The 14,704-nt window shown below is 57.2% G+C and overlaps 1 protein-coding gene across 1 annotated transcript in view; it reads right to left on the reverse strand.

Annotated features, from left to right (window-relative positions):
- Positions 1-14,704, reverse strand: part of Megf6 (multiple EGF like domains 6) — an 87,404-nt gene that overhangs the window by 10,933 nt on the left and 61,767 nt on the right. The window contains exons 5-16 of the mRNA XM_055615351.1: positions 9,995-10,120; positions 8,732-8,854; positions 7,815-7,937; positions 7,534-7,671; positions 6,950-7,069; positions 6,333-6,455; positions 5,864-6,028; positions 5,477-5,608; positions 4,464-4,592; positions 2,648-2,776; positions 1,885-2,019; positions 1,671-1,805 (exon numbers count right to left, since the gene is read on the reverse strand). Of these exons, the coding sequence (XP_055471326.1) occupies positions 1,671-1,805; positions 1,885-2,019; positions 2,648-2,776; positions 4,464-4,592; positions 5,477-5,608; positions 5,864-6,028; positions 6,333-6,455; positions 6,950-7,069; positions 7,534-7,671; positions 7,815-7,937; positions 8,732-8,854; positions 9,995-10,120 (1,578 nt within the window). The remainder of the gene's footprint in view (positions 1-1,670; positions 1,806-1,884; positions 2,020-2,647; positions 2,777-4,463; positions 4,593-5,476; positions 5,609-5,863; positions 6,029-6,332; positions 6,456-6,949; positions 7,070-7,533; positions 7,672-7,814; positions 7,938-8,731; positions 8,855-9,994; positions 10,121-14,704) is intronic.

Genomic DNA, 14,704 nt, shown 5'->3' on the forward strand with positions numbered 1-14,704 from the left:
GGGCAAGGGCCACCCACTGGGGATCGGGGATAACACATGTGCATGCTTGAGCAAAACGTACATGTGCACGCGCACACGTGTACACACACACACACACACACGGCAAGCACAGAGCACAGACCAGAGAGAAGCTCACCACTGCTAGTGAGGTGGTTCCTCGAGGCCTCAGGTGCTCCCCCTGCTAAGTGAGCACGAACTCATGCTTGGGGCAGTAATCATTTCCAGACCTCAGAACGAGGGGAGTGAGGGGAGCCAGGAGAGCCATTTCTGTGTGTGTCGTTTCCTATGGTCTGTCCTGGGAGGCACTGGAGGTTTTAATAAAGGAAGGAAAGGGGATTCCTTTTCCTTTTAGCACAGGGGCCAGACTCCAGGACTGGTGGGAAGCAGGCTGCCCTGCACAGCTCTCACTGGGCCTCACGGGCCTGCGGGGGAGGTGAGCTACAAGTATATGTCTACACAGACACATGAATGTATGCGTGTGTGCGTGTTCTGGGTGGCTCTGTCAGGAGGCTCAGTCCTGTCCACTTACCAGATGCTTGCACAGACAGAAATAGGGACACTTGGAGCTGGTAAACAGAGCCTGAGGCCATGGAGTCCTGAGAGCAGGTCAGGCCTGGGGACTCTAGACTGAGCTGGAGCCCTGCACATTCTCTCCTGTGCCAACAAGACCCGAGAACCCTCACCAGGCCTCCTCCCACAGATGAATTCTGCCAAGCTGCCCTCAGTCCCTGGCCGGGTGGCACTGGGGACATCTCTGCCTTATCCTCTACAGAGAGGGAAAAGAAGGGAGTTGCGGGGGGCTCCTGCATTCCTCTCCAGCCTGGTCCGCCCGTAACTGCTCATACTCAGGCCCTGAAGCTCCCTTCTAATCTGACCAGGGTGTAGACAGCAAGCGCTATGCCAAGGGAGGCTCAAACCTCCCCAACCTGTTGGCACAGCTATGCTGACCCCTCCCTTGAGGACCCCTTGAGGACTGCATGGCTGTGTCCTTTCCTGGTCATTAGCTTTAAGCTGAATGTCTGAGGGTCCAGCCTGTCATTCCACAAGTTACATAGGCTTAGACCTCATTTTAAAGACCACGGCGCACAGTGCCTGGTCACATGTCCCCTGCCAGTGGAGACCACAGCACTCTGTCCTCCTCCTGGTCCTGCAGGTCACACTCAGCCCCATATACGCTGCCATCAAATCAGGGTTGACTTATCCCTGCTCCCCCGCCCCCAGCCCTGCCTCAGCTCCCTGCCTAGGACCCATGTCACCCACCTGCCCCACTGCAGTCCTGAGGCCCGTTCTACCTGCCAAACAATGAAGTGTCCGGGCTGCGCTCACACACCCAGTACAAGGCGCTCCCCAGGGGCCACTGGCTCCTCCTCACACCTGCTCTCTTCTCCCTTCTCACCCATCTTGCCCCCGAGCCCAGCATGGAGCTTCAGTGAAGTGAGAAGGGTCACTCTGCAGAGGTGCTGGCCCTTTCTCTGGCCTGAACCAGGCGACAGAGCAGCTTTTCCCACAAGCATGTCACGGACAGCCCAGGAACACATGCCACAGAGATGAGAGTAGGTAAAGGGGCCATTTACACCCAGGGCCTGGGCGGCAGGTTCCAGCTGCGCACGTCGGCAGCTCCGCGGTACAAGTGACCCCGGTCCCTGGAGTCCCAGGGGACAGTCACTCACCCTGGCCACAGTCCTCCCCCTGGTAGCCAGGAGGACACTGCTTCCGACACGTGCCACTCACAGGGTCGCAGGCTACACCAGGGGGGCAGCTGCAACGGTGTCGGCAGCCTGGCCCGAAGAAGCCTGGCCCACACTCTGCGGAGAGGTGAGACAGAGGTGTGCGATGGGTGAGGTTCTCGGTGGCCCCCGGGACCTCCCTCTCCTCCAGACTCACCTGTCTGGCAATGCTCGCCCTGGAAGCCGGCCTTGCAGGAGCAGCTGCCGTCCCTCGGGTCACAAGACCGTGTGTGTGCCTGCTTGCAGCGGCAATCCTCTGAGCAGCCCGGCCCAAAGGCCCAGGGAGGGCAGGCTGCAGACACAGAGCCATAAGGAGCCTGCCTCCTACAGCGCCCACCCGCCAGCAGGGCAGGCTGCAGACACAGAGCCGTGAGGGCCTGCCTCCTGCAGCGCCCACCCCCATCAGCCTGAGTCAGCAAGGGTGACACCGGTGGGCTGCTGTCCATGAGCGCCCTCTGGAACACTCTAGGGCTCCTAGTGGATCTGCTCACGGGCTAAGGCCCAGGCTTACACAGCGGAGGAGCTGTGCCTAGCTAGCACCACTTTCTGGCTAACATGACCCCAGCTTTCCCCTCTCTTTCCCTGCTGATGCACTGCCCCTTCCTTCCCTGAGTGTCTGTGCACTCAGATGGGACTCGGCAGGGGTAGGGGAGCTGTTTGTTCCCAAGCCGAGATCAGTGTCCCCAAAGCTTCCTGGGAAGAAGTCTGGCCTTCCTCGCCTCCACTACCAGCTGAGGGCAAGGAGGGACACCGGTGCAGGCAGCAGATGTCTGGAGGCCAGCACAGTAGTGAGTGATACAGGCCTCCAGCTGGTAACCTCAAGCCAGCCCGTGCACAAAGGCTGCCACCTGCTCACAGCACAGGAGGCCTAGAGCAAGGCCGATGGTCCCGTTCGAACGGACACATGCAACAGAACTCACCGAGGTGGCAGAAGCGGCCATAGAGCCCTGGGTCACAGAGGCAGGCCCCATAGAGGCGGTGGCACCGGCCCCGGTTGGCACAGTGGCATTTCTTACGACAATGTTTGCCATAGAAGCCCTTGGGGCAGCCTGTGAGGAACAGTTTAGTGAGAACTGGAGAGCACTTGGCCCACCCACACATGGTCCTCAGAGAAGGACACAGGGACCTAATACCCAGGACAGGGGACTGGAGCAGCCATGCCCAACGGGCACAAGCTGAGCCTCCTAATGAGGCCGGTTGGTTGGGCTGGCCAGTCCCTCAGAGCCAACAGCACCAAGGGAGGAGGCTGTGCACACTCATGAGCTCAGGCCTGAGAGGTACAAAAGCTCTCCTGACCTCTGACCCACACAAGATGCTGAGGCCAACTCTCTACCCCAGAGGGAAGGTCTCAAGGTCTCACCTGGTCAGGGCCACACCCAAGCCTGGGAGGCCTCAGGGCTAAGGCTGCCCTCCTCCCTCTGCCTCTACCCTGGGCCACGTTCCCTCTACAGGAAGGGATACAGAGAGTTGAAACCCCAAAAGCTGCCATGCTCTGATCTCCAAGATCTTGAGATAGGACCACCCCACATTGCCTAAGTGGACCCCCAAATCCAATAACAAATGATGTTCCTAGCTTAGGGGCAGGCAGCCACTGACACACAGAGAGAAAAGCATGAAGAGGTGTGAGCACACAGGGTCATGGGCAGAGAGAGAGACGAGAAGAAAGCAAAGGGATGCCCAAGGCCAAGCGAACACAAGTGTCCTGTGAGGTCTGCACCCTGAAAACCTGCCTGCCCGCCCCCACCGTGTAGGCCTCCTTCAGCTCGCCTACACGGTGCATTTCACATGCTGGGGAGACTGGTGGCCCTCCCCCAAGACTGCAGGACGTAAGTTCAGATCCTCTACCTGCCCTATGCCCCGAAGGCCACCTGGAACCTGTCACACCTACGGCTCTTCCAGTCTCCACATACTAGCAGGAGACTGTGGAAGAGGGGTAAGGGGTAGTAAGCAGGGAGAAGCAGCAGAAACACTGTGTGGCTGCCTGGGAGCCCTGCTGTCCTTAGGACCCTGGCACCTCGAGTGGGTGCTGTCAAGTGTGTCTTCTCCCTCTAACACAGTGGTTCTCTCAAGCGGAGGTTTGGAGGTACAATGACCCTTTCTCAGGGTTGCTTAAGCTCGTCTGCATATCAGACATTTACCTTATGATTCATAACACCAGCAAATTATAGTTATGAAGTAGCAACAAAGTTGGTTTTATGGAAGGGGGTCAGCACAGCATGAGGAACTGTTAAAGGGTGGTGGCACTAGGAAGGTTGAGAGCCACTGCTCTACCAGGAGCAGTTAAAGTGGTAGAAACAAAGTGCGGAGACCCGAAGATGAAGCCCCCCCCCCCCCCGCCCCGAGAAGCTTATTCCCACGAATGGTAATTATCCCACAGTGCTGCAACTACAGCTAGACAAGATGTCAGGCGGCCCCGGGTCAGCCACCGGCTCGGACAGACTTCCTTCGACAAACCTCAGCCAGCCAGCCCCCGGCTCTGCTTGAGTGCTCCCAGGTCCGAGGACTCACCACCTCCCCGGCAATCCACTCAACCCATCGAGGTGAGACTCAACCTCCTAAGTGTAAGTCCCAGGAAATGACAACAAGGCAAAAGCAATCAATGCCAGTCTCCCTAAAGGCCTTTGCCCCTCCTGGGCACCGTCTAAAGCCCTGAGGGCAGAAGGGTAGGAGTCTGCACCACGTGCAATGTGGTCATTGCTTCCCTTTCTCCAGAGTTTCCAGAGAGGTGACACATACCATCCTCACAGTGGACGCCACTGACACCCGGGGGACAGCGGCAGGCTCCTGACACCGGGTCACAGGTCCCACCGTTCTGACAGATGCAGGGAGAGCTACAATTCTTCCCAAAGGTGTCTGGAGGACAAGCTACAGGGAGAATACAGGGAAACCCCAGGGTTACCAACCAGCAGAACTCGGGTCTGCCTGGCATTACAGGCATCCATTTTAAACAACAGCCTGGAACAGCAAATGATGCTATTTGTGCCTCATGGGTCCAGCCGCACTAGTGGCAGACATCACTAATCAATGAGTACATCCTGACATCTAAGACACACGACACACACCAACCCTTTTAATCAGATGGTCCTCACAGCACGAAGAGCCTAATGCCACCCTGGTCAGCAGGCATTGGGTGGGGGAAAAAGGCTTGGGAAAGACTCATTTCCAGAGTGTCTCAGCTGCCAATTTGCATAGTCCTGGGCAAGGTTCTGCTCCCATCAGATGGTTTCATAGTCCCCACTACCTCTCCTTCATAGTCACCTCCAACAATCTTAGCTATTTTTGATGTCATTGGATTCTTGGAGTGACTGGGAGCAATATATACTCTGGCCTGCTGGTACCCAAATGTCCCACATCTTAGCACCATGTCTACTACAAGAGGGGACAGTCAACAGATTTATCAAAGGGAGGGAAGGACTTATAAGATGATAGATGGATAGATGGATGGATGGATGGATGGATGGATGGGATGGATAGATGGATGGGATAGATAGATGAATGGACTGGACTGGATGGATGGATAGGTACTTGAGTGTATAAATAGATGGATGGGTAGGTGGGTAGATGGCGGGTGGTTAGATAGATGGATAGGTGAATAAGTGTGTAAATAGGTTGTTTGGTAGATGGATGGACAGATGGATGGGTGGACACACTCAGATTCTTCTCCCAAGAGTTAGGTAGCAGAAACCACACAGAATGGATGCACAACTCTTGGAGTTCCCAGACTCTGCCTAGCCCACCAGCAGCCTCACTTTCATTACAGATGATCCCAGTCCAGCCCTCTGGGCAGTCGCAGCCATCCAGGCCTGGGAAGCAGGTCCCTCCATTCCTACAGTCATCACAGGTCAGGCTGCAGTCATGGCCAAAGGAGTGGTCCAAGCAGACTGAGGGAAGATGGGGAGGGGGACATCAGAACTAGAAAGAAGAGAGGACCAGGCACAGCCCTAGCATCCAAGTTCCAAGGTGAGATAGTAGAGCCCCACCCTAGGACCTGGGGACAGCTGGGTGTCCTGAGCCCTGGACGAAGCATACAAACTTCGGAGCCTCTTTGGACCTTCCAATACCATAGGGAAGCCTAGCTCAGGAACTGCAAGCTGCCGTCCCCGAGGGGAGATGCCAAGGACACTCTCATGCCTCACCAAACTTCTCAGTGAGCGTGTGCTCTCCCCGCAGCTCCGCCGCCTCCTCCTCAGCCCCATAGTCATCCTGGAAGAGCTGTGGCAGCTCATCCCTCAGCACCGCAATGTGGGGCAGGGGCCGCACGAAGGGCAGCTGTCCATCCAGGTCCACGGACTCTTCTAGAACTGGGGAAGGACACACGGGCCTCTCAGCCTTCGCCGTCCACTACTCAGCATCAAGACTGCCTTAGGTTTCTTCTCTCAGCTGGTTAGCGCAGCAACCAGATACCCAAGACCCCCAGAAACACTGTGCCATCGCCAACCACTTACCCGACCAGCCTGCTCCCCTCAGCCTGCTGGCCCTACCCCTACAGCAGGAGACAGGCCCACACAGGGCCCGCAATGGTGACAGTAAGCCAGCTAGCATGCCGGACATGTGAGCTACCAGGCACAGGCACTCAGAAAGTAGTGGGCCTAGGGGAAGGCTCACGGGTGCAGCCCCTGCGGTCCTCATCCAACCGGTAACCAGCCTCACAGAAGCACTGAAAGGAGCCAGCCAGGTTTGAACAGTGATGCTCGCAGCCGCTGTGACCGGAGGCACACTCATCAACATCTGCAGACAAACACGGCGGCTGAGGCTGTGCTCCCACCGTAGAAGCCATTCCTGTCCTGGCCGGACCCCACCCACGGTCATCCCTCTAACCCCCACCACCATCACCCCCACCCCTGCCACAGTGACTGCTCCAGTGAAGGGACAGTGGAAACCCGTCAGGAGAGTCATTTAAGGATCAGGCAGGAGCGTGTCACCAAGCCTGTGAGGGGAGTCAGTGACCACAGGCCAGAGGGACGAAGGGAGGGGCACTGGCATGTGTCATTTAACGAGTACATGATTATACAAGTGCGCGCCTCTGGCTATATGTGAAATTGGCTAGCTCCATGTACAACTGTGTGTGGCATCCAGGAGGTCATATGCACATTTACGTGTGTCAGGGTGGGTTGTGTGGCTGTGAATGAGCATACAGCAGGTACTAAATCAATGTCCATGAGCAGAGCAGGAAGCAGGCTGACCCCGATATTCCTCCCCTAATCCCCCCAGAGCGGGCTCACCCTCACAGCCACAGCCATCCGCGTTGAGCCGGTAGCCAGCGAAGCAGCTGCACTCATACCCACCAGGGGTGTTGGCACACACCTGCTGGCAGCATGGGGAGGCGGCACAGTCATCGATGTCTGTGGAGCACACACAGGCGCTACTGGCACCGTGGCTGTGCCCTCCCACCATCCCACAGCCTGTGCACATGCCTATACACAGTCCTCCCTGACCACAGGTGAACCTGTACACAGTCACTTGCACAATACAATCATGCGCACAGCCACAGAAACACATATGCCTGGGAGGAACAGTTACAGGGACATGAGATCTCTGTCTCTGTTTCTCTTTCTCTCTTTCACACACACACAGGACACATGCACAACCAGAGACCATAAGTGTGCAGGCAAGCGAGAGGCCAGCATCCAACGCAAGCACTCAGGACCCTTCTGAGCTGTGATGCTAACTCTCAGCTCCCCTGCAGCTGAGCCCAGGCAGTCAGAGAGAACCTTCCAAGCCATGGCACCACACAAGCCCAAGACCGAGTACGGCAGTGAGTCCTGGGGCTGCAGGGAAGGGCAGCCTGGAAGGATCTGGCTCGCACCAGTGCAGGTCTTCTGGTCTTCCTCCAACTCGTAACCTCGAGGGCAGGTGCACAGGGGCCCCGTGCTGGTGTGACTGCAGCCGTGTGAGCAGCCGCCATTGCCAGCCTCACAGCTGTTCACAATCTCCATCTCGATCCCTGTGGTGACATCGACAGGGTTCAGGGCTCCCTGACCAGCCCCTGGGGACCCACACCCAGGGTTGCCCAACCAAAACCAACTCTAGGGCTTTGGGAGCCACATTAGTGTCCTTAGCACCCCGCCCAGTCCGCTGCCTACTCACGGTAGCACTGCCGGCTGTCGGCACCCAGCTCATAGCCTGCGTGGCATACACACTTAAAGGATCCCTGAGTGTTGAGGCAGCCGTGAGCACACTGGGCCAGCCCCATGGCACATTCGTCCACATCTGAAAAGAAGAGATGGAGGAGGGTGTCACAGGCTCCCAACAGGGGGGTTGGTGGCAGCTGATAGCCTAGAGCACTTTAACAGCTTAGACAGCATCGTGTAGACCAGGCTGTCCCAACACCTGCTAGGCACAGCCTCACACACTCCTGGGCTGGAGGTGACCCAGGCTGGGTCTCAAGTCGAGCCCAGAGTGGGTCTTTTCTGCTGCACCAGTAATGACTTCCTCATGCAGATGGGTGTGTAGCCCCCACCGTCCCTACCACTGGGCATCCAGGCCTCTGACATGACACTCGGCAGGCTACCCACCATCTCTCTGATGGCCTTAGGAGCACTACACTCACCCTGAAGTCACAGGGCAAAGCACAGACTCCCCAAGGCTGCTCAGCCCAGACCTACTATTCACAGAGAAGATGGGACAGCACACAGCTGGGGTTGTACCACAGCAGCCAGCAAGATGAAGGGGCAATTCCGGAAACAGCACTCAGCTAGTTAATGACACCTTTACCACCTGAGAAAGTCCAGCACCGACTCGCTGCGGCACTTTCCGGGGTGAACCAGTGGCCCTTGCTCACCTCTCCCAGGTCTTAAGGATCAGGGGCTAGTCAGGCACTATAGGAAGCATGTTTAAAACAGACAACCGGGTTCCCTCTGTTCTGCACAGTCATGACTAGCTGTAGACAGCCCCTTGGGTGCCTCCCTCCTACCCAGGAGGGAGAGGACACTAGTCAACAGTCCAGGTCAACCAAAGCCCCATCCAGCAGGATGCTCAAGGATGCGGGCTGGGCAGTGTCCTACCTTCACAGGCCTTGCGGTCTGCAGCAAGCTGGTAACCTGTGTGGCAGCCACAGTGGGCAAGGCCCCGGAGCACCTGGCAGATATGCATGCAGCCACCGTTGCCATCTGCACACGGACTTCTACCTGTACACCGGAACCAGGGAGGGGGGACGGGGGTGAAGGCGAAGAGGAGAGATGGGGAAGGGGGCAGATTCAGAATCCCTCCCCTGTGCAGGAATCCCTCTGTGCCCCAGCCTGCACCATGGTCCCCCAGCTGTAGGTAGCTCTGAGTTCCCCCAAGGGGACTCCATAGCCAAGACCAGGGCTCTTAAGGCTCTTCCAGAATACCAGTACCCCACCAATACCCACGACTTGGCAGTGTCATGTTTCCCAAAGACTGCTATGGCAGAAAGCAAAGTCTAGCCAGAAGAGGGCCTTAAGGCAGGTAGCCAGCCCAGCTCAGCTCTGGCTGTGATCCTGGCCTGCTCTGCCCAGAGTTTGTACTTTGAGATAAGGTGTTGAAACTGACATGGGCTAGGAGCCTCAAATCCTGTGCTCCCCAGCCCCCCATGTGCTCCCCAAGGACCTCATGTGATCTCCAATGCTATGATCCTCTAGGGCCTTGTGCCCCTCAACCCTGTGACTCCCCCAGCCTTGCGAAACTGTCATCTTCACACTCCCAGCTCATCACAGCCTCAGCTCTGTGACTCCCTCCATCCCATAACCTCCAAAGTCCTATGACGCCCCATCTCAGCCCCATGACCCTCAGAACTTCCTAACACCCCCAGCTCTGGAACCTGTTCAGCCCTGCATGTCCCCAGTTCTGTGGTCTCCCAGTCCTGGGGTCCCTTGCCCTTCCACACACATGGCTGGCCTCAGCCCCCTCATACCTACACTCACTTCCGGCTGTGCTGGGGAAGTCTCAGCACCTGCTCTGTCCTGCTTCCACACCTGGGGAAAGGGGCTCTGATCCTGACCCCCGGCACACACCACCACCACCGCCCCTTTAGCAAAGTCTGTCTCCTGTGCAAGCAGCCCAAACCCCTGGAGCACTGGCCTGGCTGCCTCCTCCGCCCAGACCCCAGACGGACATCTAGGAAACCAGGTGGTGTCTCCGTCCTCAACTTCCTGCCCTAGGGATGTGCGGGCCATTAGTGCTTCCCAGCCCAGCACCTCAGCCCGCAGCGGCCCGCGCCTCCCCCCTACCAGCAGGCACCATCACATCAGGTTCCTCCCTGGATCCCGGACCCCACCCGCCCCTTCCCCCAGCTCCCCACCACTTACGGACACAGCGCCTGCCGTCCTCCTGCAGCTGGTACTGCGGCCGGCACTGGCAGCGGTGCCGCATTGCCGTGAGCTGCACGCACTGCTGCTGGCAGCCACCGTTTCCCAGAGTGCAAGAGCTGACGGCTGCGGAAGCGAAGAGCTTGGATCAGGCCACGGGGGCAGATCCCCGCTCCCACATCAGCAACCTTGTTCTTGTTCCCGGCAGGCCTGACTTTACAGTCTCAGCCACCTACAGGGCCCACAGTACAGTGGACGTCTCTCTGAGTCCTCTCAACCCAGCCCACGTGGAGTAGATCGGCCCACCTTGACAGGAGGCCAACATCCCCCAGCACAAGACCTGAAACACCAGGGTGCTACTGAGGAGTAGCTGGCTCTTCCCCTAGCACCAGGCTAGGAGGCATGGAAAGATCTCCCTGTTCCCAGGGCAGGACAGAGGGGGAGGTGTGGAACCTCTATGAATAGCCACCTCAGCCCACAGGCCAGGCCACACCTCACACCCTATCAGTGCCCAGTCTTCTCAGCATTCCTAGGTCCTCAGTGAGACCACGGCCCAGAGGGCAGCACCCTGCCCTTCCTGGTTGGACTGCTGCCGGGCACGGAAGAGAGATGGGCTGGCCTCGTGGGTACCTGGGCACTCTATGAATGAACTCGGTCATACCCTCGGCTGGCCTGTGGAAACAGGAAAGATGCTATGCCTGGCAAAGCACGCAGTATGGATGTTGAGCTTCTACGGGCAGTGGCGGCCAGCTCTTGGCATGGATTTGGTTAGAATCAAGCCTCTGGCATTGGCCTTGTGGTTAAAAGAAGTTAGCCCTCAGTCTGGAAGGAAGCCACAAGAATGCTGCCCCTGGCCCGGGCTGTTTGCCTCCGGGCATGTGCCCAGAGCTGTGTCAGCAAACCTGAGACTCATTACTGAAGCACTCTGGGGGTGACCCTCAAACCTAAGATGCTGCCGGGGATGTGGGACACTGTTAACTTTAAGCAGCACTATCCCTGGCCTAGTTTGGGGTCTTGGCACCACGGAGGACAGCACTGCAAGGCCCAGGTGCTGGCAGTTGCATGGGCCTCGTGAGCTGCCTCGGGCTCTGAGAAGGCTGGGCTTCCTTCAAAGCAAGCTTGTTTAAAGGCCTCATTGCTCACAAACAGCTCTCTTCCACATGAAGCACAGCCAGAGGAGCACGTGGAGGCCGCCTTCCCAAAGCCAGCCATGGGGGGCAGTGACCAATCTCCTGGCCTCCCAGGGGCCCCAAGGGAGGAGCTGCAGCAACTTCCTGCAGCACTGAGGTAAGCCCACCAACCTGAGCCCTTCCCCAACTCTGCTCTGACCCCTAAACTGGATGGAAGCCATGCTGACCCCAGGCCTGGCTAGCCCCACCTGAGCCAGCTCTTCAGCCACCAGCCCTCCCTCCTGAGGTGCCTAAGTGCCCGTGCACATGGCCTCAGCTGGCCCCACATTCCTGGGGGCTCTGTTTACTTGTGCTCACCACACCAACTGCATCCCTACTCAGGACACGTAATAGGAACCAGAAGTCCATTCTGGCAGGACCAGGCAGGCACAGAGGGGCGCAGGGTCTCAGCACCTCAGCAGGAAGGGCCATCACCCAGGAGGGAAAAGCACTTCATCTCCAAAGCAGCTGAGATGGCCCATGAGCCAGCCCACGGTGACTGGCATTAAAGACCTGGGATGCCAGCGCAGCTTCCCACACTCAGAACCATCCCCGTCCTTCACCCCAGAGCTCTGTCTCCCCAGATGCTCCCAAGCTGTGCACACCAGGGAGCCAGGCCAGCATCACCCAGCACATCCTCTTGGATTCCCGGAAAGCTGAGCCAGGCAGATTTTTTTCCTCTCTGTGCTGGGCTGCAAGGCTTCAGGAATGGCCAGGGTCTGTATGCCTGAGTCTCAGGGCTGATGCCGACGTTTCCAGGCCCCTCAAATTACTGTAGGACACGCACTCTGGAACCTCAGCCAGGGCCAAGGCCTGAGGATCACATTGGTTATGATCCTAGAAACCAGACCCAAGGCCAGACAGGAGCGAAGCTGAGTGACCTTCAGAGCAGAGGTCACGGATTGGCCTGACGCCTCCAGCCAGGGATGGCCTCAGCGAGGGGTAGTGACACACTTGAAATCACAGTACTAGGGATATAGGCAGGAGGGTTGGGAATGCCAGGCCATCCTAGGCAACAGGGCTGGGTAGGTCTCATTCCACTTCTCCTTTTGCCGCACACTCAGCCCGTGATCTGTGTACAAGCCTGCAGGACCCAACAGTACTGCTCCACAGTCCCATCCCCCAATTTAGGCCTCTACCCACTTCCAGATCAGACACATGTGACTATAGTTGGTGACACTCTATAGCAGACTCTCAATGTCTGTGTCCCTGTACCTCCAACTCACCCGCACCAACTCACATACTGAGGCCCTCTGATATGACTGTTCAGAGGCTGGGTCTTCTGCCTTAGCTAAGGTTGGGAGTGGTCACACATATGGGACTCTGACTTTACCGGGGACCAGAAAGGCTGGCACCTTGGCTCTTGGACTTGCAACTATGAGAAAAATAAAGCCCTCTTGCTTGCACACAGGTGGTGTTTTGTCGGGGCAGCTCACCTCGACCTATTTGCATTTATAGGAGTTTGGAGTTCCGACAAGGCTGGGCTGGGACTCCACCCACAGCCAGCATGAGTCGCTCCACTAGGGGTAGGATGTGAGGTGCAGAGAGCTCTGAGGAAAGAACAGTTTTGTGGAAGAACAGCCCGGACCTCATAGAAAATACTCCATCGCAAAAGTAAGGCTGGGCCCCGAGGCCAGCAGAATGGGGACCCTCCCATCGTTCCTCCAATCACTTCAAGCCAGCACTGTCTTCACTCACCAGCCCTGTCTCCTGTGGCTTGCTGTCTCCCTGCACGCCCACTGTGACTGCCGAACCTCCCCTGCGGGGCTCTGCCCCCAGCTCAGGGTTTGTACCCTCTTCCCTGGAAGCTCCAGGTTGGGAACAGAAACCCCGTGTGCTGCTGAACCTGGGGATCCCAGTTCCATCTCAGCCTGGTCTTCCAAGGTGCTGGCTGCCCTATGACAAGCCCAGGGCGGGATCATGAGACAGGAAGGGACTGAGCGCAGCCGCTCACTCTTCCCACCTCTCCTCTCAGGCTCCCCAGGGCTGGGACACTGACCCCATGTACAACTGCAAGCCCTGCCAGGTTTTGGGAGGATGGGGAAACACGGGCAGAGCTGCATCTGTGGCTTCATGGGGATGAGTTTTGCAGAAGAGCCTGGCAGTCTGCACATTTGAGCTGCCTGTGGCTTTGGCCCCAGACCCAGGACTCTGCCAGCAGCAGCCATCAGGGCCCAGAAAGCTTTCTTTGAGGCTTTCCCTCCAGGAAAGAACCTTGGGGACAGACTGGAGCCCCTAAAGCCCATTACTATCCTGGTGCCTGGGGAGTGGAGGCTCTGTCAAGTCCACAGGTACACACAGGCAGGACCAGGCCAGGGGCAGGGCTGGGCAGCCTTCCTCCAGCCATGTACCCACTAGCACCCAGCTGACTCTGGCGGTAGGACCGCCATGGGTATGTGTTGGCAGCAAAGTCCTCCCCAACGCTGACCACCCTGAGCCAACAGGTGTGACATAAGGAGAGAGGCCACCTCTGCCACAGGGCTAAGCCCGTGACAGCCACCATCCCTTAGACTTGCCCCATTTGTCCTTCAACCTAGAGGACAAAAGGAAACAGCCAAATACAAGGCCAGTGCCCAGGTCACACTGACAGCCATTAGACAGGCACATGCCACCCACAGCACCTCTGCCACATGGAGGAGGAGGGCTCCCCTTGGGTATTATGATACCCTGAGGCTGTTTCGCTCTGGAGCTCTGCAAAATGTCACAGGAACACAAAACGACACTCCTGGACCATCAGCCAAACCACCACGCTGGGCAGGCCTGACTTTCCATGGCCAGGGAAAGAAGCAACTAGCTCTGGCCCAAGTCCTGAAAACTAGAGCAGCCTTAGGCCTGGCTGCTCCCCATCCCAGAAAGGAGAGGGAGGACAGAGCACCCTAGGAGAGCGCATCCCAAATCAGGGGTGGGGCCTTCTGTCTCCACTGGAGTGGTGGCTAGGACAGGGGACAGTGTTCTTACCATAGTAGGTTGATGGCAAAGTCCTTGAAGTTCTCATTTTTAAGAGCAGGAGAGGGCTCATCAGTTAAAAGCACTGGCTGCTCCTGCAAAGGGCCTGGATTTGGTTCCCAAAACCCACATGGCAGCTCACAACCATCTGCCATCTGTTAATTCCAGGCCTAGGAGATCCACCCCCCCCCCTTTCTGGCTTTGATGGGCACCAGGCACACACATAGTGTACACACATACATACATACAGGCAAACACATACATACAAACAGTCATGTACATAAAATAAAAATAAATAAAATTTAAAAAGAGAACAGAAGTGGAAATCTTTTTGTCTTTTATTTCTATGCTTAGACCATGTGAAGCAGGGTGTGGTGGCCCCTGCCTATAATCCTGACACTTGGAGGATCACAAGTTCAATGCCAGCTCTGGCCACACAGTAAGTTCAGGCCTGCCTCAACCTCATGACACCTTAGGAGGAAAGGAAGGAAGGAAGGAAGGAAGGAAGGAAGGAAGGAAGGAAGGAAGGAAGGAAGGAAGGAAGGGGAAGGGGAAGGAAGAGAGAGATGGGGAATAAAGAAAGAAAGAACCAGTG

The sequence above is a fragment of the Psammomys obesus genome, unplaced genomic scaffold, assembly GCF_907164565.1.
Source record: "Psammomys obesus unplaced genomic scaffold, mPsaObe1.curated_primary_1811, whole genome shotgun sequence".
Classification (NCBI taxonomy): domain Eukaryota; kingdom Metazoa; phylum Chordata; class Mammalia; order Rodentia; family Muridae; genus Psammomys; species Psammomys obesus.